The sequence below is a fragment of the Rhopalosiphum padi genome, chromosome 4 (genome assembly GCF_020882245.1).
Source record: "Rhopalosiphum padi isolate XX-2018 chromosome 4, ASM2088224v1, whole genome shotgun sequence".
Taxonomy (NCBI): domain Eukaryota; kingdom Metazoa; phylum Arthropoda; class Insecta; order Hemiptera; family Aphididae; genus Rhopalosiphum; species Rhopalosiphum padi.
In genome coordinates this window covers 38,889,287-38,913,851 of record NC_083600.1, presented here as the reverse complement: position 1 = coordinate 38,913,851, position 24,565 = coordinate 38,889,287, and the positions used below count along the sequence as shown (strand labels likewise).

Genomic DNA, 24,565 nt, shown 5'->3' with positions numbered 1-24,565 from the left:
TGTCTTTTCACATTTGTCAATATGGCATATTTATCATTGTATTAACAATTGAGTACTAACAAAATTATCATTCATGCATTTCTGTACATAATAATATATACCAGTTGCCTTAATTAGAAATACATAAAATAAGACTAACATTTCTCATCTTTAAATGTGTATGGTATTCAATTATAATAAAAATAATGAAAGATTTTAAAATAATTACGTTATTATTAAATGTCTCAAGTTGATCTTGTAATAATCATATAAATTTAATTTGAAATTTCCATATAAACTATCTTATTAATGAAAAAAAGTCTTTGGTAAATATAAATGTATTTATTAGTACTAAAATATTTATACATAAGGACATTATTGCTATAATGTTGACTATTATTAGTATTATTAAACTCTTGGTTTTCTCTTTTATGATACAATAGTTTTAATTTTAAATCGTACATGTACAATAGCCATCATAGCTCGTTGTTTACATCATAAAGGATACCAGTATCTTATGAAACAATGGTATTGGAGTTTAATAAAAAAAAATTAATATTATTTTACAAAGACATAAAGCAATAAAACTATATAATTATAAATTGACATTTATCAATTTATTAGTTGTTAGTTATTACTATTAATTGGTTTAGGTAAACATTACATTAACAATATTAAAAATAATAAATACTTAATTATAGGCATTGTAAATATAAATAAACTTGTGGTGTTTATGCAATTCAATAATATATGTCCTTAGAGATTGTATTTTACATGGACTAATTTTGTGTGTAAATATGATATTGTTTTTTATACTATATGTCTATGTAGTATATATTGTGATTTATATGTTTAATATGAAATTATTAAGTAGGTATGTAATAACTAATAACTAATTTTTGTAACAGTCTACATTATTTTAATTAATTACAAATTGAGGATTATTCTTATTAATCAAATAACTTTAATAATATTTGAGAAATGAGAAATCTTTGATGTTTTTTTATGGATCTGACAATAATTTTTTAGTTTAGGACTTTTAATGGTTAAGATGATTAATGTGGTGTGACCTATCGGTAATAAATGAAACCATAATAATATAATATAAATGGATTATAATTTTTAACTGGCATTTTGATATTAAAAGTACCACAAATATACACGAACCTAGCATGCCAACATAAATAATATTAATAATTATTCTTCATCGTTATTCAATAGTACGACTAGTCTCATGATGATGATAATGATAGTTCTATAGCTATCAACTATAATATTATGATCAATGAAGATCAATAGTTATATATTAACTGACAATATTTCAATAATCTGCCTAAATTTATATTATTGAATATTTCAAATTTAAAGTATTGACAGTATTGTCTATATTTTAACTCTATAATATTGATTTGCATGATGAGTTTCTAAAAGAAGTCATTGGCACCTTTCTTTTTTTTTCTAATAATACTCATTCAAGCAAAAGTGTACCTACCTTGTTCTTTTTAGCTAATACTTGTTGACATTAAATGAGATAGTGACCACATTTCCATTAAACCTTATACTTTAAGACCATTAAAATCCATTACACAGATAAAAACAGTATATTTATTCTATACTAGACACTAGTACTAATATTTCACTAGTCTAATATTTTTTTTTAAATGTATTGTTAGTATTGTTATATTCTGGGCTGGGAACTTTCAACTTATTACTTAATGCGCTAAAAAGTAATGAAATATGCAAAAAAGCTTAAATAAGCATTATTATGTAATAAAATATGCAGTTATTTAAAAAAAAAGAAATATGTATATGAATATGAATAAACTAAAAAAATGTCAAATTATTTAAAAAAAAATTATACAAATTTAGGTATAATTTTTTTATTTTTTTGTTTGTAAATCTTGAAACATATTTTGATTATTCACAGTCCTATAGACTATAACCGTTTTTATGTATACACAGTTAAAAAAAAAACCCGCCATACATCGTTCCATCGTCTATATTTTAAATTATACTATACGGACAATTGATTGCTTATCGACTAGGTAAAAAGTTTATTTTTATCAAAAACTGTGTACGCGATAAACAAATTTTTATCACCTATATAAAAATAAACATTTTTACTGGGACGATAAATTGCGATCAATTATTATCGGTATAAGATAATTCGAAACATAGGCAATGTGACGATATGTGACGGCTCTTAATTTTAAATTTATTTAAATTAATGATTTACTAATATAATATGCATTAATATGCTTAAAATCTTTAAATATGCATAATCGTGTAAATTTGGCCAAATGTACAAAAATAGGCAACATTAATTTTTGTATTTAAATTGTATGTAGTATGAAACGAATTTGTATCGAATCAGATTTTTAATATGAAGCTTCTTAAAAAATATGCAAATGCATAAAGTTCCAAGCCCTGGACTTATATTAATGTTTAGTATAAAATAACTAGACGTTTTTTTTTTATTTATTAATTTTTTTGTTTCAACAAATATTTTGTTTTTACAAGGTTTTTAACAAAAACTAGACGTTAAATTGTATTTAAAAAAAGTACCCGCAACTCAAAACATAATTCTTATAAATATTTTGCGTAATCGACAAACTTATAATTTCGATATTAATCTAGAGTTCTATTATTATTCCTTAAAAAATTATTCTATTAACATGCATAATATTCTGTTATCAGTATTTTATAGTATTTCGAACAAACTTACTGTATAGCAGCGTATAACAGGTGTTAAGTCTTAAGAAGTAAAAATTTTTTTTAAATTTAATCGTGGTGAATATCTCATTTATAGAGAAAAAAAGGTACACTTTTGATGAAAACGTCAAGCGAGTTCCAAAATTACTTATAATTTATAATATATTATAATAGACAATAGTTAACTTTATGGTCTACACAAAATTAATCTATACTAATAGCGTTTGTTTGTATATTCGGAATAAACTCCGAAAGTATTTATTCAATCGTCGTGCAGTTTTTTTTTAAATTAAAGAGGACTACACAACAGAGAAGGTTTTAGGCATACATTTAGTCCGATAAAGTTAATAAATAATTAGTTGTTATTAATTAAAATAAACGTATAAATTGTATACCTATATATATTATTAATAAATTATTATACATATTGTGCGGCACGGCGGCCCGCGGGTTTCCAGCTACCTGTAACCTGACGATTCCTGACCTTTTTGTGTGTGTGTGTGTGTGTGTGTGTGTTTATCGGCGAGTAGATATGAATAATTGTTTTGAGAAGTAAATACTTTCCATACCATGTTATTTCAACAATTTTATTTTCATAGGTTTATATTATTATTAGGTATTAATATTGTATAGCATGTCTGTTTAGTTAGCAAAAACTACTCGATGAGACGAGTTCTTTGGTATATAATATTTTGCTTATACTAAAATGTTAGTATCGAATTCGTTATTTAATTAATAAGTTATATAAGTTTTCTAGAAAATATGTTCTAATATCATCATATTATTATATCTATATATATACTAATATATAAAATGATAGCGTATGTTTGTATGTTCAGGATAAACTCTGAAAGTATTTATTCAATCGTCGTGCAGTTTTTTTAGATTAAAGAGGATACCACAGAGAAGGTTTTAGACATAAATTTAGTCCGATAAAGTTAATAAATAATTAGTTATTACTTATTATTAATTAAAATCTGAAGCAGAGCCGCCGAGATGGGTATGCTAGTATTGTATAATATAATATGATGTGCCCCTAAATTGCCTACACAAAGCGCCGTCTTACCCTAATATGTCACCATAATACAATTTTATTATAGTATTGTAATAGCAGTAAATCTATCAACAGCTTTTTTACAAAACTCGAAATCAAATAATCTGCTCACATTTATTTTATTACCTATATAAATATATGTATTTTAACTTTTTTATCATTAATTTTACTATTTTAGTAAATGAGGCGTGGATTAAGGTTATTATAATTATTATTATGAATAATGGTGTATAAAATACTACTACACTACGTTAAAATAAATTATTATTTATTATTAATATTATATACGGCAGGCAGTTCGGTAGTCGCCATTAACTTGTGTGAACTCAATATACAAATATATACAGCCTACGATATATCTATAGTAAATAGTGCTTATATTTAATATAGGTAGGTATAATAAAAAATATTTTAAAGTTTGTTAATAGTTATGCTAAATGTTGCGAATCAAACGATTTTTTTCTTACTGATAAAAACCTCTTGTACAAGTGCTTAAACCTTATCCATAAAAAATAAAAGTATTGCTTTGGATAACTATTATTGTATAATAAGGTTTTTCGACCACAATAAAATTATAGCTGTGATACTAAAACGACAGAATATTTCAGAGATGTGACGTGGAAATTAATTTACTGAATATGAAGTATTTATGACAACTGATTTTGGTGTAAATATACCTAACCTTTTGGAAATTAAGCATTTTTTATTAATTGTAACATTTGATAAAGTTTTTAATTTTAATTTTTATGTCATCATAATTAAAATTATAATAATAGTAAATGAATGCATTGTATTGAAACGTGATCGTTGAAAACTTTATAGTATTATTTTACTATTATATAATGTTGCAGGCTCAAGACAAAATTAATATTGTGAAACGCATTCACACATTTAAGATGCGTTCCCTCACAACAAGCCAAACACATGATAAATAACGATCGTTTACTGATTGAATATTATATTGTATACAGCTAAAAATTGTGATTTATTCAGACACCAACTCTAATTTTAAACCGATGGTTAAATATTATGACTGAACAGCTCAATGAAACGTCAGAAACCATTCGAAGTGAGGGAAAAAAACCCAGTATCTCCGAAGACCAAAGCCTTCAAAACTCTCAGATGCTAGATGATTTAGAAAGCGATTATCAGTTTTTCCGAAAATTGGTCAAAAACAATATATTTCAATTGACAAACGTGTCGGGTACAGTAAATAAAATACAATCTATACCTAAACCTAACCTAATCTTATTATATACTATTTTGCTTTTGTTCGATCGTGTTTTTCGTTTGATGTAGATCAACGAGCGATTTCGACTTGGCTGTGCAGATGTGACAAGGAACGTGACAAGTCGATAAAATGCGGGATCATCAAACTGATGCTGGTGTCGCTCCAGCACTCTTGTGGTAACATGAAATTATTCAGACATTCGGCCCCGAAAAATTTACCGTATCTGGTCAACACTCCGAGTCACGTGAGTACCTTACATACCTATATATAAATATATAATAATTATATAATTAATTGTAACACTAGAAAAATACTCAAAACTTTATGATTATTTTAACTTTATTATAACTTCAGAGTTAACATATGTAAACATATACGGGTATTATCGATTATAGGAGTTACCGACTGCGGCGGTATACGCCCCCCTGCTATGTGCCTATCTCCGATTTCAAAGTGTTTTAATGGCAGACTTGCGTTACTAACAGATCTCAAAAGTGTTTCCAATTTGAACGGTTTCAGTTTTGAGAATGGTTTTTGAAATCTTTAGTTTTAGTGATTGGTGTTTGAAAATTTTTGGTTATAGGGTTTTACCCGAATTCAAAAGCTTTTCGGTGCTTTTGATAAACGAAAAACAAATTTTCAGCTCAAATTAATAACTTTTAGTAATTACCAAATATTATTATATGATGATCTTTAATGTGAAATCGCGCGCATAGCTCAGAGAGTTGGTCGACGACATGTTAACGAACTTCGACTCAGACTCGGACGGCGACTATGAAACCGACTGCAAAACTCCGCGACGTAAAACTGTTTGTTCATCCACCGCCGCCGTGTCACCGGACATGACCAGCGTCGCCACTGCGTTCGCCGACGACCGTTGCGTGCAAGTGTTCTATGCCAGGTCCGATCATTCGGTGAACACGTGGCGTTTGCCCGATTGCGTCCGGTTTCCAGTGAACAGCCGTTCGGCTTCCCGGTGGGAGAAGGCGTTGACGACCGATTGCCCGCGGTCTGCTCGAGCGGCTGATGCCTCTAGAATTGCGCAGAAGAACATCAAAAAGGTCTGGGATTTGCCAGTTTTCTTACCAGAGTACGTGTCCCTGTGATCATACTGTTTAATCTTCTTAAATTCGCTGTTTAATATTATACATTTCGTGCTATATTTTCATATGCAAATATAGCGAAGGGAAACCGTGGAAAACACCGAAGTGGAATACTAGTGAACCCGATTTGTAAATCAATAAATATAACATTTATCATAACTTCTATACAATAAGTACAAAATAACATATCACTCATCGTTACTTGTAGGAGTCCTATGGAACAAAAATGTCGTGGGTTGATGTCAGAGCAACTGTCACGTGCGGTCAACGAATTTCGTTGGTACGAGCACAGCCGGCTGGACGGCAGTTTGAGACCTATGACTAAATTTTGTATCGATAAGTACGTACAAGACGGTCATTGAACTATTATACTTTTAAAATAATTACATCTAAATAACAATAATTTCGTAATTTAGAGACATATGTAGACAGGAGAAAAACCAACCGGAATTGGACGAACAAGCTATTAACGTAGTCAACAAAATATATCCAGAACGTATTCGAATGGTCGTCGATCCGCGTCTTATCGCTGAGGTGATTGGTACAGACTCACCGAGCCGATGGGATTCGTGACGACTTGGGTTGTTATGGAAAGACACGAAAAATAAATAAATAAAAGATACTAGATAGATGACGTTGTTACCAACGGCATCGGAAATCCAGTATGTAGTTAAATTATTAGTATAATTTTTTTTTAATTGGCACACAATTATTCGGCTTTTTTTCCAGCATATACCAAGCGATGATGTGATGGGGTGAGATCGAGAGCATATGAATAATATACATTTTTTAACGTTTTATATTGCTTTGTTTTTAGACGTTATAATATGTTATGTATGATTATTATAAAAACTTGGACTCAGTTTTAAATAATCACAGCCTTCCTTCAAAAAAAAAATAAAAGATTACGTATTTTTGAAGTTTACTGATAGATATTATTAATATTTAGTTATTAATATAATACTTTTTATCCGTCGACTATAGTAGCTCACGTCTCGTTATTCGTGTAATTACGACCGCATATTATATATATATCTTGATTCTTGTCATTCTTGACTTATATGTCCGCGTCGTTTTTGTGGCTGAACATAATACATATTTATTTATTTATTAAATCAACGGAAAATTGTGTGTTTAATGTTTTCAGCTTGTATCAAATTATTATATTTGTCATTACGTATTTTTCACTTTTTAATTTTTTATAGTGGAATCTTACATTGATATTATATTAATATAAATAAAGAAATTATAAAGACCAACGCGTTATTTAAATTTTAACGCGATAAACGGGTTCCTTTATTTTTTGGAATTTTTAATACATGTCTAACCATTTGGTTTATGTTTAATTACGCTTCGACACTTTGGTCTTTATATATTATAAGTAGATACCTACAGAGTGATTCATTTAACGCAAGACACTTAAAATTTCAGAAAACACTAACGTTTTTGAAAATATATTTTTACATAATTTAAATCATAACAAAATCATTCGTTAATATAATTTAAGGTTTTTAATGTTTTACTCTTTTGAATGATAATATATACATTTTTAGTTTCATGTTCTGAAGGTTAGTAAACCTAGGTAAAATATTATATAGAATATTTCAATCTAAAATGTCGATTTTGAAATATGTAAAAAAAAAATTCAAAAACATTTATATAGCTTATTACATAATATGTTATTAATATAACATATAAAGTCTTACGTCAAACATTGATTATCTTGTATGTTAATGTTTATTTATTTACGCTAAAAGTTTATGTTAGTAACACATTTTTATAAACCTTAAAATAAGAAAAACCAAAAGTAAAGTGTTGCAATACAGCAGCACTACATAATATGAACATTAATAACTGCCTATTGCCTATATGATGGCTATATGTGTTAATGTTAAATTCATCTTTTACATACTGAGAAGATTTAAAACGTGCTACGTCCATGGTCAGTCATATATCATTTGATCTCATTGTATTGTATTATATTATAATTCATAATATGATGCGTTTAGGAATTTCGCAACTCATTTTTTTAATCACAAACCGCATATTTTCTACGCCAATATGGTTTTAATGTCGCGCTCCACCACCACATTGCTTGACATTACACGAATTATTGTAGTGGCCTGCAGACTACCGTAGTGCAGTATGAAAGCCGTTAACTAAACGACGAAAAAAAAAATTGTACGGTTATTAAAGCCGTTAGAAGACTTATGGTGTGGCACAGTTATGCACCTTTTATAGCGAATAGTCTATATATGTTTCACACCATTTTATGTTTAATATAATAATGATAGTATGATACATTATGTATATGAAAGTCGTATCGAACGATCATAATATAAAATACGCAATTTGTTCACGGTGTTTTGTGACAAGGTTTTCCGGATTGTATACTTAATATGGATTAGTTACCCATATAGTAATAATCATTATATTACCTATACCCATACATAATATACCTACTAATGTGCTTGTTACGTTTTGAAGTACACTATTATCCGAATATAATAATTTGTATAATATATATACATATTATGAGTATAGGTAGTACCTATATATTATTGATAAAACGTGTTGTTTCAGTAGCAGGTATACCTATAATCATATTGTTACTATAATACTTATGTATAAAAAAAATTGTCAAATACTTCAAATTGTATAATTTCGTTATATAGTTATTATATTTATATACAAACAAAGTTATAAATATTAAATATTGTTATTGGGTTGACGTGCAGTGTGCCTAATTACAGCAGGAATTTTTAAGTAGTTTGTCTAACTAATTATTTTCTTGAAGTTTGAGTTTATCGGTTATTTTTGATTCGTCGAAAAATACACCGTTTGGCTTTAACGTTGTTTTATTAAAGTATTAGATTGACGTTTTGAAATTCTTTGGCCAATAGGATCGCGACAAAAGTACCTATAATAGGCGCGTGCACGTGGTGTGTTGTAACTCACAAGTAATATCGATGGATAATTAATTACATAGGTATAAATGTCGATAAAACACGTTAAGCGCGTCATATGCGTACACATAAAACACTATATAGGCAATTAAGATTGGACTCATTTGCATATCATGTGTATTATTATATAATGTATATACGGTGGATCCTGTTAATCGAATGAATTTGCTTAGGTTTAAGGATAATATTTTGAATGTTCACGGTGTTAAAATGTGCCGCAGGTGTAGATATATGTAATATACGTAACGTATACATTATACACAAGTACACAACGAGTATTTCAATATTTGTACAAGGCATATACCTATAGATATGTATTCCACCTACATAGGAACGCTGCCTATATACCTGTACTATATAGTTCGATGTCTACGAAGTAGGTACTTACATAATATTAAGCGTCTGCGAGCGCACACAACAGTCGTAGATTACAATAATTATTAATACCCGCGATTATAATATAGTCTGTCACTATGTAAGTAAATATTACTATCGATTTTCCAACGAGAACACATTTTACGTCAATAATAAAACCACAGTATGTACGTGTTGTGTATATTATATATATATATACATATTAATCTATTAAATACTTAATACTATATTTATTATATTATATACACGTACATGTGGATTGCGGGAAGTGAAACAATAAAACGATTAAGTATATTGTGGTATTGAGTGTCGGAAAATCTCGTCGGCGTTATAGCCGTGTTTCTTTGATTTCAATTTTCAATAATTATTAATTAAATTATAAGCGGTCACATTATATAGAAATTATACCAACATATTAACGTATAATACGTATAATTATCAATGTTTATTTTCAAAACATCAAGTTTCTGAAAATAGGTTATGACAAATATAGGTATATTTATATGTAGTACGTCAAGTACATAATATAATAGATACAACCGTACAATATAAGGTGACATTTTTAAGTTTTTAGGATTTTTTTTAAATATACGGAGTCATGACATGATAAAACTATTGTTAAGATATATATATATATTTTAATATTTCCCATTAAGTTACTAAATTTGTTTGATTGGCAATAAACATTATTAATTTCACATTTCAAAGTAAAACATTTTTCTGAACATTTCTATTAATAAAAAACGATTTTTGATCAAGTAGTGAATTATGACTTACCTATAAATATTTTAAGTTTAAATTAATGAAGTAAATATAGTGACAAATATTTTGCGATGTCTATTACATAACTCCACTCTGCTCATCAGAACTTTAAATAAGTATTTATTAAAATAAAATAACTTATGAAAACATAAATAATTAAGCTATATTTTTAAATTCAATTTTTATGAATTTATTAAATTCTCAAAACAATATATTGTGTGTAAGGTTTTTATTTAATAACTAAAAGTTAAGACGATAGATAAGAGTAAGAAACATATAATTATTTTCAAACATTTTTAACGGTTTTAGATGGTTTAAAAAGAAAAATTCCGTAAGCGTTAATATTTTTCAAGAGAATTAGTTAAATATATAATATTATATGTCTATTTATTTATATATTTATAATTACCTGAACACTAGTTTAAGTTCCTTTAAAAGACTTGTATCTTAATAAATATAAAGCACAATTTCATTTAACAGCCGACGACTGTCAGTCGTTGTGTTGTTTTTTTTTTAATACGATATATTTTTGATGTTTGTAAGAATTTCCGTGCTTACTTTCTTATTGTCGGTTTGGATCTAATAATAAATAATATATTGTGTGTTTCATATAATATAATATTATATTGATCATATAATGGCCATCGATTGTACCCGCGAGCAATGGCAGTGGATTGCAAAAATTTGCAATTGCAGACAGCTATGCTATCCTATAAATATTATAGAAGTCGGTATGCGTGAACATAATAATATGTACTATACTACACCAACGCAAGATTTTATTTATGCACAACACGCATTATTAAAAACATAATATAATTTCGTTTTAATTTAAAATATTTTATATTATACACTTTAAGAATCAAGTTATAATATTATTTATTTATATAATATGTGATGCTTACAAATTTAACGAACACGCTTAACACTTTTTTCTTATTATATTTTAGTTTGTATTTTTACAATAATTATTAACCATATATATTATATACGCTCTACAAAAATCGTATGCAATATTTTTGCCGCCTCTAAAATTATTTCTCTAGGGCAGATAAATTATAGATATGACGCGTTTATCGCACGTATTTTTACGTTAATAAATTTAATGAATTGACTTAAGAAAAAAAAATATCATCGTTTTCCAAAACTGTTTCAAAGGAAACCGAAACTCAATTCAATTGATTTTGTTTGGTTTACACATTTTTAATAAATTACAAACCGTTATTTTGTTATCGGATTATTGACAGTTTTTATTAAAATTTAAAAGTTATCGTAAATATTATATTATATTTTAATAATTTTTCGATTATGCTTTAAATAACTGTACACCAAGTCTGAATAACGAACACACGACGTCAGCAACATAATATAGCAGTTATAAAACTCGTCGTAATTCGCAAATAATTTCGATTCAATATTTATGTTTTCGTACTACGATTATTATTATAATCAAATAGTACACAATAACAACGACGACAATAGGACGTCAACGGATTAAAATTATTGCAAATCGAATTAGCCGCCGATAGTGCAGAGCATATCTATGTTTAATATAATTACTAATAATTCTTAATGAACATTGTGCAAAATATGAGAAATAAAATAAATAATTATTATTACAAATTACAATATTGATCTGGTCGACTTCACCACTTATTTTACTCATATTGCACACTGGTGAGTATAGATGACACCATATTTTGCTGTTTATACCGAAAAAATGTGCCTGATTTTCGAGTCGATTGTAATACCGTCTATAATTATAAACTTAATAGTTGTCAACTGCATCGATAAACGTACCCTAAATTTGTATATTTACTTGATGTATTTTATATTTTACACACACTCATATGGTAAAAAGGAATGGATACAACGTTTCTCAAAAAATAATAATAAACAAGTGTTATGGGTAAATAATCATAGTATTTACTAAAACATAATATTATATCATTATATCACAGTCTATATAAAAAAATAACCATATACACGCACATTATATTATTGTTATGCGCGTGTATGCAGTATTTTGTCACAAATAAAAATAATAAATAATTATATTAAAAGATATACTATACACATATAATGATATTATGAGGTAGGATGAGTACCCATTACAATATTATATATCATACTATACGAGAACAAAATATATTTATACCATTTTTTTTTATATAGTCATTATAATATAATAATATATTGTAGTCTATATTATTTAAACAATGGTATATCACAGGATCATATTTTTAAAAATTAAAAAAAAAATTAAACATGTTTATAAATATATTTATATATATGAACGCGTGCGAATAAAAAAATGCCTTATAATAATTTATCAAAAACTATATAATATAGACAATAATATAATTTTAATATATCATACGTATATGTCAAAATCTTTTCGTTCATATAAGCGTAAAAAGTTCGATAAAACCCGTTTGCGTCCGCGTACCTACCGTTATACAGACCTTTGGATGATTTTTTCCAGAGAATGTATAACATAACAAGAAAACGATACAATATAAAGTGTAGGCAATAACAAAAAAAAAAAAAATTAAATCAATTCGAGACAAATAAAATAATATATAATAATTGGTAATATCGCGTGCACGTGTGTGCGTGTGTGTGGGTTACACGGTGATCAGTTTACCAAGGTCTCCAAACTGAGGCGTTGTCGTTTTTCAGGGACATGTCGACAACTTGCAGGAGTCCGGTGGAAGTGGAGTCCGTGCTGCATCCGGTGCCGACCATCGAGTTGGGCGTTAGTGGCATCGGATACGACGAGGTAGTGCTGCCGGTAGGCGACTGGGGTGGTGGTGGTGACGAACACGACGACGACGCCGATGACGACGCCGAGGACGAGGACGACGAGGACGAAGACGAGGACATATCGGTGTTGAGCGTCAACGGCGTGGCCGGTGAAGTGGTCACGGCCGCTGTGGATCCGGTGGGTTGGATCGAGTTGAGTCGGTGGCCCAGGTGAGTCATGAGGTTGGCGCCCAGGGTGACGTCCAGACCGGGTGTGGCGGCCAGGCATCGGGACACCTCAGAGGCGCAGCGCGTGTATCCTGCGCGGAATCGATCCATCTCGGTCACCGGGTTGCCGGAAAGCCTCTGTTGGCGGCGCAACTTGTGCAAGTGTCGGACCGTTAGTTCAAGTATGTCGGCCTTTTCCAGTTTGCTGACGTTTTCGCCTTCGGATTGCAGGGCGACCACCATCAGTTCCTTGAGTTCGTCCAAGCACCGATTAATGCGAGCACGGCGTTTGCGTTCCAACATTGGTTTCATGACCTGAACAAAAAATTAAAAAAAATTCCGTTAGTTAAAATATTCGTCTAAAGCGTTATAATATGATATAATATTATTAATAACGAGTTTTGGGAGCGACGGCCGTCGGTTTTACGTACGGAGTGCCGGACCGCGCATTGTGTTGCCTATACACGTGTGCCGCCACGGTACATCGGCAATACACGATTTCTCTAACGTCGGCTATTTCAAATAAATAATTGATGGTATTTTTTTTTAATATTATTATTTTTGCTCCTAAACTAAACCGTTCTAAGCTAGAAAAATTATTTTTTCTGATTTTTTTTTTTAGTATATTATTAATATTTCACTTAACGTTTGCGCTATTTTTTTTCAATTGACGAATAAACTAAGGCGAGACACGGTCTTTATATTAATTTATATTTTTGAAATTTTGTTTATTGTTACTATATAGCGTTAAAAAAAATTTTGTGCAAAAAAATCTGTTATGGTATGAAAAAAAATCGACCATTTTTGAGATAAAAGCGTTTAAATCTCCGGCGGTAATGAGAAAAAAAAATTTTGAAAAATCCGAAAAATGTAAATCGTAACCGCGGAACGATGTAAAAATGTCAACAATAATAATAAATAATAGAAAAATCGTAATTACCTTTCTGTATTGGTAAGTCCTGGAGACGGGTTGTTGCATTTCAGTGGCGACGGAAGACATGACGACTGTAGTTTGCGAGTACGAAACACACACGGAAATTGACGTAACAGTGAGTTATATAACAAACGACTGTCGTAAATCCAAAACGAAATCGCACTGATTCGTATCACGAACAATTTATAAGAATTTTTAAAATAAAACGTAACAATAATATTGTTATTATATCGTCGACGACGAGAGCAGCGAGTGCAGCAGCAGCAGCGGTAGCAATAGAACACGGTACGCAGCGGCAGAGCGCGAGAGTTGTTTGCGTGCCAGCGGACGGTGTCGGAATGCGGTGTGCCGGGCGCCGGGTGGGGCGTTTTATAGGCGCGCGGCCCGTGGGAACTCGGGACAGCGCGACGTTCCCACACACGCGGCGGCGGCGGCGGACACGGATGACGATGCAGCCGGCCAGCTGCCAGGCCATAGGCATTTTTCAACCGTATTATATTATTACGCGGCGGGCGCTCCTCGTGTGTGTGTGTGTGTGTGCGTGTGCGCGCGCGCGTGTATATTGTAATATACTCACGCACACGCACACACGAGTTTACACGCGTTTGCGCGCGCGCTAGCACTCACACACGTACACATATATACACTCGCGCGCAGAATAGGGACGTACAGGTACGTGTGCACGTGCGACGGACACCACTGCCGCCGCCACTACCATTCCTTCTGGCCGACCGCACGACTACCACCGCCGCCGCCGCCGCCACTCCTTTTTGTCCAAGACCTACCGCGCGCGTTCGGCGGTAAATTTAATAATAATTAAAATAATAATATTATTAGCTATGCGTTATTACCAGCGACTCGATATTTGAATAATAATAATATCATCACGATAAACTGTGTACAAAATATAACAAACGATTTACTAAACGTAAAGCTTATTGATTATATGTTATTTTATTTGTCATTATTATCAACGGGGGGACCTTGTTTTTTTATCATTTTTCTAAAACAACGTTATGTACGTTAGGTATGACACTGTCGGATGATCATCTAATCATCGCGGAAAAGATGCAAAAATCAAAACTTACATCCCATCGGCATTAAAAATTCTTAAATTTTTTTTAAAACCACATGAGGCCACCCATCATAATTATGCTCCCGGTAAATACTCTATTGCGAACGAGTACATCTTCGGTCGTCGTGAAGAATTTATTGAGGCATGTCTAATAATAGTTATAATATGATTATTGTCGTATCCTACACGTGTGGTAATTGGTATGCAATTATTATTTTTGTAACACCTGTTTTACATAATAATATTGCATAGGCGCGTTACGATATTGTATGTTATTATATTATACTATTATACGACGCGACGACAACAATTGTACATTATGCTATTGTAGTACGCTATACTCGATATTACATTAGAACAATAATAATAATATCATACTGTACGGTAATAATACACCGCATTAATTGTTTTTATAATGCGTCGTCGTCGACGACAATGATTTATCAGAAGAGCATAATAAGTATAATGTTATTATTATAACAATAACATAATATACTTGGATTGTTCGTTATCACATAAACCGATTATAATAATTTAATACGTACTGTATAGTTGCTACTCTCGATTTTTTTCCGCTACTACTACTACTACTACTACTACGCGAGTACGCCGTTACACAATTTATAATTATTATAATTATTATTATTGTTGTTGTGTGGCAATTGTGATGAGAATTTTTTTTTTACAGTTTTCGTGAATGAATCTGCTTGGTGCCGATATATTCAATATTTTTATTAATTATCATTACTACTATAACCATACGTCTATACTCTATACACGTCTTTATCGGAACACGAGATCGTCGGCGTGATGGGTACCTATTAAATTATATAACTAGTAACTACCCACCCATGTCCGACGTATGTAGAGCGGTGTGGAGTCACCGCGGCTGGCCGACAAATTGGCTCGTTTTCGTTTTCTACGCATCGTCGAGTTTAAACGATCGATAATAAATAATATACGCCCTATGTATTGAATGTGCGTACGTCGTCGGCATAATAGGTTTGTTTTCCCATCGCGTGAACTGAGAAACCGATTAAATAGATAAAAATAATTAATTATGCGATGGAGCGAAAGAAAACCAATTTTCACAAGGTTATAAGCGAAAATAAAATAAAGCATGGATGAAGGCAAAAGTCGAACAGCGTATCGCGATAATTGTTATAAATTATAATGTACGTTTTAAGTTTTTGCCAATCGTATATAATATAATAATAATAATTATTATAAAATTTAAAACGGAAATATATTATTATCGTTGTCGATGGAACGACACGAAAATATGTTTATATAATATTATACTATACAATTAACGCAAGTGAATATTTTCAAACGGATAATGGTCATAACTAGGTATATTACGGATTTTTCGATTGTTTGATTACTAAAATAGTAAAATGGTATCTGGATACCGTGCACGTACATTAAAAATATTTATCCCTTAAGTCTGTACTGCGGCCGATGTAATAATGATGCCAAAATTATGTAAAATTAATAATACGAAACGCAAATACGTAAAGGTGAGTAGGAATCGGCAATCCGAGGGATGAGACTATTGCGAGTATAATTATAATAATATGAGTATATGACATAGGGTTTTTAAAAGTCCTTTATAAAGTCGAAAAAATATTAGGAAAGAGACGTTTCGGCGGCCCGGTATAAGCCGGCGCGATTATCGACGCTTACGCGGACAAGAGGCGATTATAATGTCGAGAAGCATGAAAACAAACAAACAATTTTAAAATCGTTTAGGTGTTTGCCGTTAGAAGCGAAAGTCTTGTCATCACTCGAATATTCGAGTGTCGATCATATGCCAGAATATATGCGACAGACGAGCAATAGAAACGGTGGTAGTGACTGGTGGTGAATATCAATTCTCTGCATAGTACATAAATATATAGTTCCAGAGTATATATAATAATTATTTAAGATTGAGATGTATAATATAGAAGTACTATTACTCCTTGTACACGATGGTGTAGTCCACGTATAATTGTCTAATTTTATTTGTAACCAAATTTGATTAACACGCAACCTCACTATGACCAATACATTAAAGTTGAAAATATTCAACCATCTATCGCCGTGTGTTTAAAAGTGGTTACAAGTAACTTGATAGAAAACGAAATTATTTTAAGTATCTTAACTCACAAATTATAAAGTTTATAACCAAAAAATTATTCAACGGATCACACGCGGTCTATGCGGAAGACGGCGTTAGTATAATAGTAGCTGTTAATCTGTTATAGTACCTATACCTTAAGTATTTGTGTTTAAGAGGCTGGGAAAGGGAGGATACCGTTTGTGTGTACATCGTCCTCGCGCGCACTGAGCCTAAAACACGCGGTAATGATAATGAATAATAACAATATTATAATGATAATAAGACTATAAGAGTACCTAATAAGAAAGAATAATAAAAATAATAATACCGATATTTACGTCCAGTGGGCACACTGAATACGTTTATATTATTGTAGTAATATTTTCGATTTGTTTACGGGCATTATGCGTAGGTCGTGCGATATATAAATAAATATATACTTATACGCACACCAACACCATGTCGAATATATAGTCTGCCAATGCGGTCGACGAGACGACACTCGTAAATTCGATTATTAACGAGTCGACACATTACACACACATATGCGCACTGCGCAGTATACATATTATATTAGGTATTCATAATAATATGGTGTTGTAATGCACGGCGGGCCGACGAGTGATGTGGGACAGCAGCCGGTGCCGCCGGAAAAATAAAAACCAAATATTACATATATTACAGTAAGTATAGTGATATATACGCGTTTAGCGGGACGACGGTTATTATATTACCTACTCGTGTATATATTATAAATATATTTTTTCGGCCGTCAAAACCTCCCCGGGAAAAAAAAATAAAATAAAGTGAGTATAACCGCCGACGACGACCCCTAATGTGCCACATAATATCATTTTCGAAAAACGAGCACGTGTTGCACGTTGAAGGGTACGGCGGCCATATAAGTCCTATTGGCTATTAGGCATACATATTATGTATAATAATATAATATATGCATGCGGTGTGGTGTGTGTGTGTAGGTATGTCTGTGTGTATGTATAACATAAACTATGTATGTCTATATACAGCACGTATATATATATTATAATTTATAATATGATATATATACTGTTGCACAGATACGCGTCTATCGCACACGTGTACAGCGTATAATATATATAATAAGTCGCATATCTTATTTTTCGAGGAAAAAATTTCTCACACTGAACCCTCCAAGCGCGACGACGGCGACGGGGATGTTAACCACGTTTTTTTTTTTGTCTTTTCTTTTCCGTGTACGTTCACGCCTCTTGTTGGAATTGAAAAAAAGCGAGTACAAAAAAGAGTTTAATAATACGCGTGCTACTCTCTATATATATTTAAATTTTTATTACATTTTGTCACCATATTACACATATGTGATACGTCGTCTATTATTCAGTGACGTGTCGTTGAAGCGTACATTGAATAATCTTGTATTATATAATACGCATAACGAATTAATATTACGAGCTAGTATTACGCATAAATATGTAGTAAGGATATTATGATATTATAACTTTTCGAAAAATGCACAAGTCATAATATTTATGACATCCTCGTCAACATTTGAGATTTCGATATCGAGACGATTCGATCGATAAAATACAATATTAACATTTTAGTGCAAGTGAACAGATTGGGTATAGGTAATACTGATAATAGGTTGTCATTGAAAATCCGCTGTGACTGTACATAGTGTTTGTTTTGCGGGGAGCGTAAATCCGTAAATGGATTTACGGTGGTTTGCTTATAATTATTACTGTACGCGTACTAATATAAATATACTATAATATGTTGTGTAATATAATGATTAATAGAGTTTACAATGGCTTCGGTTAACTATACATACATTATTGTCACAAGAAACAATAGAAAATAGTGAAAATACCTATAGTCTATACGAAAAATGCGTTAATAAACCATAATATACGAGTATAATGATACAAATATTGACATGACGCACTGCACCTATATACAATACAAGTGAATGTTTGGACGAAAACCAAATAAACAACACGCGTTTATGAAATATTTCAGTGTACAAACGATGTGTTCCCCTGTTTGTTGAATGAATTTCAACTGTTGTCAATTTATATATACACGCGTCTATACGGATTTGAGTGTAAAATAAATTATTCTACGATAAATTATTTTGTATGTACAATGAGCCTTTTACGAGTTGTTTTTGTGCGATAAGAGAAGATTTATTATATGGTTTACTTATACTAACCTTACCGAATTACAATTATGAAAAATATACGATTTTATAAGCAAATAAGCATAAAATAATATTATATAACTATAATTTATAGTTGACGGGGCTTGTTGAGAAGGTATATTATTATGATGGCGGGGGAACGATACAATTTTCGCGCCTAAAAATGTTCCTAGAAATGTCCCTGGACAACTATACCTATTACCTACATTGACGCAATAACCGACTGAACACAACCCACTGTATATACCTACTGGCTACTATATTGTGGTATAGTTACCTTGATATGCATAATGCATTGGCAAATAGATAAACGCATATATCTATCCACAGTTATTATAATATATAAACCGAATTATTTGGCATCAACGATATTATTCGTCATATTAAACTGCACATGGTATATTATGATACGTATGTTGAGTGCATTATAAACATCACGAGGTGAGGGAAACGCGCTTCACAACAATATTATATTATTATTATTGTTATTTGGGTGACAACTCGTCAACTGACGACGTACGTGTAATGACAACGTGATGATATTATTATTTATTGCTTTAAATTTGCACGTTACAATATAATATGTGTATATCAAGACTTGAAATGGGTTTTAAATATTTATAAAAATCGTTTAAAACTCGAAAAATTGTTGATAATATATTCAATGTTTATATTGAAAAATGAAAATGAATAAATATTAAAATCGATAATTTATATCAAAATAATAATCGTTTTATAATTTTTGCATACAAGTCGACTTTAAATTTTTAAATGTAAAACCGATATAGAAAGATTACATAGATCAAACTTAGCTTATTAAAATTTAAGATAATATAACAATATTATAAATAATATTATAACAATATTAAAAATGTATGTAATAATTAAAATTGAAACCAAAATCGAAAAAATAGAACAATCAGAACTCAGATGTTGATATAGTGTAAAAATCATAAAATTATAATATCAAAATATTACTTTTTTCTAATTCAAAAATAATATATTGATATAGGTGAAATTGAAAATGTTTATATAATATGTTATTATGTGCGTGCCCCTTAATAGCACTCTTCACGGATGTATAATAAATAATAATAATAATATAATGATATATATATAAACATAATAATGTATATATTACCGAGCACTCAACGGTATAAGTATGACGTAAAGCAATACTTATTGCTTCACTCGCGTTCTGCACGTGTCCAGCACGCTCCGGTACTCGGGTTCCCGCGGCTGTTTTGACGTCAACGGACACTCGACGTGAGTACCTCGTCCCGCGCTCATCCCCCCGACATCGAGCGGCACCGTTACGGCACTCCTCTATACTTCCGAACAGGCCGCGACAATTTATTTTTACCGTGACGGTTTCGCGCGTGCGATGACGACACGACGAAGGTGTGTGTGTGGATGTGTGTGTCGACGATATTATAATTAATAATAATTGTGCTCGATCATCGACTTAATACGCGATCGGCAGTAATAATATAAATAATGATGTGCTACTACAGCCTTATGTATCAAAATAACCACATAGTGTACGGTGTTTGGAGTTTTATAACACGCTACACCTATAATAATATCAAATTTCAGACCGAGCATTTTTATTTTTTATTTTTGTCATATTTTATCGTAAAATGGAATAGGCCTTTGAAACAATATTAGTGAATTGAGAGTAATTAAATGCAAAAGAATTTGGGGGTTTCTAATATTAGCTGCAATGATCAACTGCAGCAGACGTCTATATATATAGAGCATTTTGAGGTGCCTATAATAGCTAGAGGTATATGGACGGAGACTTGGAAACGGAAATCGTTCACCACCGGGCAACTTTTTAAATTAATGAGAGGAAAGTGAAGAAAGCATTTATATTTTATCCGTAGATAACAAATTATTTAAGAGCCTAACACGTATCTAGTGTCTATATAGTATATACCCTAAACGTTAAAACAAGAATCAATAATCATAAAAGCCCCTCGAAGAATTAGGAGCGTTTAAAGTTGCAGTGGAGTGAATGAGAAATATTTAGTATGAAACTATCGAATCTTAAAAGCTTTTAATGAAAATAACGTCCTAGGTGGATATACAGTATTTCTCTGCAGCTAGTTTATATTTTAAATACCATAGAGTAGTATATTCATGTCTTTAGGAATAAGAGCATCGATACACAATAAATAGATAATATAAATAAATTGAGAGCAGATTTTTGCTTGAAATATTCCTTTCCAGTCTCATAAGGAAACCGAAAATCTTAAAATTTAAAACTTATTGTACTTACTATAATTTAAATATGACGTTAAGCAGAATCAAGAGTAAATAAAACCAAGTTCAATAATACATCCACCGTGCCTCGCTGTGCAAAATATCAGAGCCAGACGGCAAACACGTACTCATGAATCGGTAGTATAGGTGATCGTATTCGATAATACTCTAAATTCTAATGTTTTGACATAAAGTTATGAATTTATAATATCTTTTTCGCAATCATAAACATAAAGCATTGTGTATATACGTTATAACTTATAAGCAATATTTTATGACAAGGGTGTGACATAATTAATCTCCTCTTTAAATTTGGTTTAATATAATTGGCGTTTACTGTTTAATAAACTCTTATAACAACCTACTCACTATAAATTCGATTCTACGTAGTGGTATTTTGCTATATTGCTCATTATACTAACGGAATATTAAAAGGATATCATGACGTATGTGGATTGTGGATTATCGTTACAGCACAATATAATATACAGTTTGCATATAATATCCGGTGCGTAGCCGCAGTGGCATTTTATTTTGCACATTTCGTGGGTGTTCACATAAATTGAAAACAACACAAAAAAAATTGTTGTAAAAAACAAAGCCTACTCTTTAACATTTTTGATTAACAATAATAAAACAATTTTTTATTATTTAGTATAATATTTACTTACGGTTTGTATTTTTTATTTGACGTTTACACAATCTAATCGATATTTCTTTTTTTTTTTCAGAAAATCTACTTATTACGCATCATTGATAATCTATAATAATAAATATTCTTTAGATCTGTCGATCCATTCCTTTATTAATAATAAGTTTATTTATAGACATATAACGTATAAAAAAACGACGCCCACGAATATATGTTGTATATTTTTTTTATGATAAAATGTGGTGTTTATATTGTCTTCTATAGTTTGAAAACAAATAAAACTTTCGAATTTTTACAATGACCGAATTGTCCGAATTATTGAGTTTTTTCTAAGTTATCATTATTATTATTATTTACTGCTATACTTAAAATATATAATATACATAGGTACACGATTCGCCAACTAGTTTTATGTATTTCGCCTAAAGGTATATTCAAATAATTGACTACTGTACCTCTCGTAATGCTATTTATAACAAATAGTAATAATAATAATATTAATGCGATTGATTATTAATTATTATATTGTATTTACACACGATTGAGAGACTCTCGTTGACTCTATATCAATCACATTGTCACAATAAAATGAATGGTGATTGCCAAGAACCGCTGGTGTACATTGTATTTATATTATATCTATAACCATATAGCACGTGTAATTCAGTGGCGTATATAACCGTGGGAGAGGCTTAAGGGATTGTAGCCTACCCTGTAATTTCACGAAAGATTAAAAATAGGTACTTCCAGTATTCTATATGAATGTATATTACATAAGACATTATCATTATACGAGTATTATATTAAAATTTTAAGTTGTTTGAAGGTTATTAAAAAAATCTAAATTATTGTTAAATTTGTAAACCTATTTGGCTATATATATGATATCTGCATACAAAATACTTGTGTATTACATCCTATAGTTAAACATCCCAAAGGTACATAGGTACATAACGAACTAACCTCCTCTTACAAAAAACAGAAAAAAATCAAAATTTGTGGTGTATAATTTGTATTTTATACATTACGATAAAAATGAATATAATATGAATATATTTAATGATAAATGTCTGCAATGACGCGTGTAATTCCTTTTTCCGTGGTTTTGCAGTCAGTTCGCGACTCGGGCATTATCGTCGACCGTGACCTAGTTAAAATATTATATATACATATATAAGTATACGACATACCCCATATAATATTACTGTATAATGTATAAGGTGACGAGAACAACGCGTATTAGTTGTCACGAAACTATAGATATTCGGCAGCGAACCGTTTAATATGCTCAGACGCCGTTTGTACGTCACGAAATATAATCGGTAATAATGTTTTAACGAGATACACGCGTCGCTGAATATTGTATATAATATTATCATAATTGGTGGACATGGTAGTTTTTACGGATTCGCGCGGTCTATCGTCGCACTGCAGTGATAGCCAAAAAAAAGTAGCCAGACAGGACGTTATATGCGCGCACACATATATATAATAATATTTGATACTATCATTATCGAGTGCAATCACCACAGACACGAATACCAAGTCGCTGGCGCTCGTCTCGTTTGCGGTTTTTCACGGTGATATTAAATTCGAAAGTGGCAGCAATGAAAATAAAACGTCTTATACTCTTATATTGGAAAAGAAAAACAATTCTGAACAGAGTTTGTTTATATATAATGAGTTCTATATGGGCCGTTCGTTTCCCTAATATACACCCTTGCAATTGACATTTCGCATTATGTAATAGTCGTATCTATTTCTATGTGCACACTATACGCATTTATGGCACATTGTTACTTGTAGTGTGTAACGACTCTAAATTCTGCATACATTATATTTGCATAATTTTAATGTTTATTCGATGGCCGTGACAGACGACAGTATAATTTATTATAGTTATGCCAGTTATGGACTTGTGGTTAAGACTATACAGTGCCCGATAATGTTTAATATAGTGATGTACGTATAATGACGTCTAAATTTTTTTAAAAAAATTGAACTATAAGGTTTAGGTTAAAACATGTGTACGTCATTCATTTTTTATATTTAATTAAAAAATGCGAATCGCTCTCCTCCACGCACTTGTGCAGCGCTGTACTAAAATAATAAAAAACATAAATCGAAAAACGACAAACAATAAGTCCCGCCTATGTCATACTTACGGAGTAGCTACTAAT

The 24,565-nt window shown here is 30.9% G+C and overlaps 2 protein-coding genes across 2 annotated transcripts; one reads left to right on the top strand and one right to left on the bottom strand.

Moving 5' to 3' along the window:
- The first annotated feature begins 4,774 nt into the window (after window positions 1–4,774).
- LOC132928419 (uncharacterized) lies at window positions 4,775–6,683 on the top strand. Its single transcript, XM_060993064.1, has 6 exons — window positions 4,775–4,949; window positions 5,045–5,220; window positions 5,693–6,066; window positions 6,158–6,208; window positions 6,288–6,419; window positions 6,496–6,683. Exons 1-6 carry the CDS (start codon window positions 4,775–4,777, stop codon window positions 6,650–6,652), a joined length of 1,065 nt encoding a protein of 354 aa, XP_060849047.1. The 3' UTR covers window positions 6,653–6,683.
- A 5,402-nt stretch (window positions 6,684–12,085) lies between these two features.
- On the bottom strand, window positions 12,086–14,456 carry LOC132929866 (enhancer of split mgamma protein-like). The gene is made up of 2 exons (XM_060995483.1): window positions 14,096–14,456; window positions 12,086–13,470 (listed from the first exon to the last, which is right to left on the bottom strand). The coding sequence occupies exons 1-2, from the start codon at window positions 14,153–14,155 to the stop codon at window positions 12,826–12,828; spliced, it is 705 nt and encodes a 234-aa protein (XP_060851466.1). The 5' UTR covers window positions 14,156–14,456; the 3' UTR covers window positions 12,086–12,825.
- Between the last annotated feature and the right edge of the window lie 10,109 nt (window positions 14,457–24,565).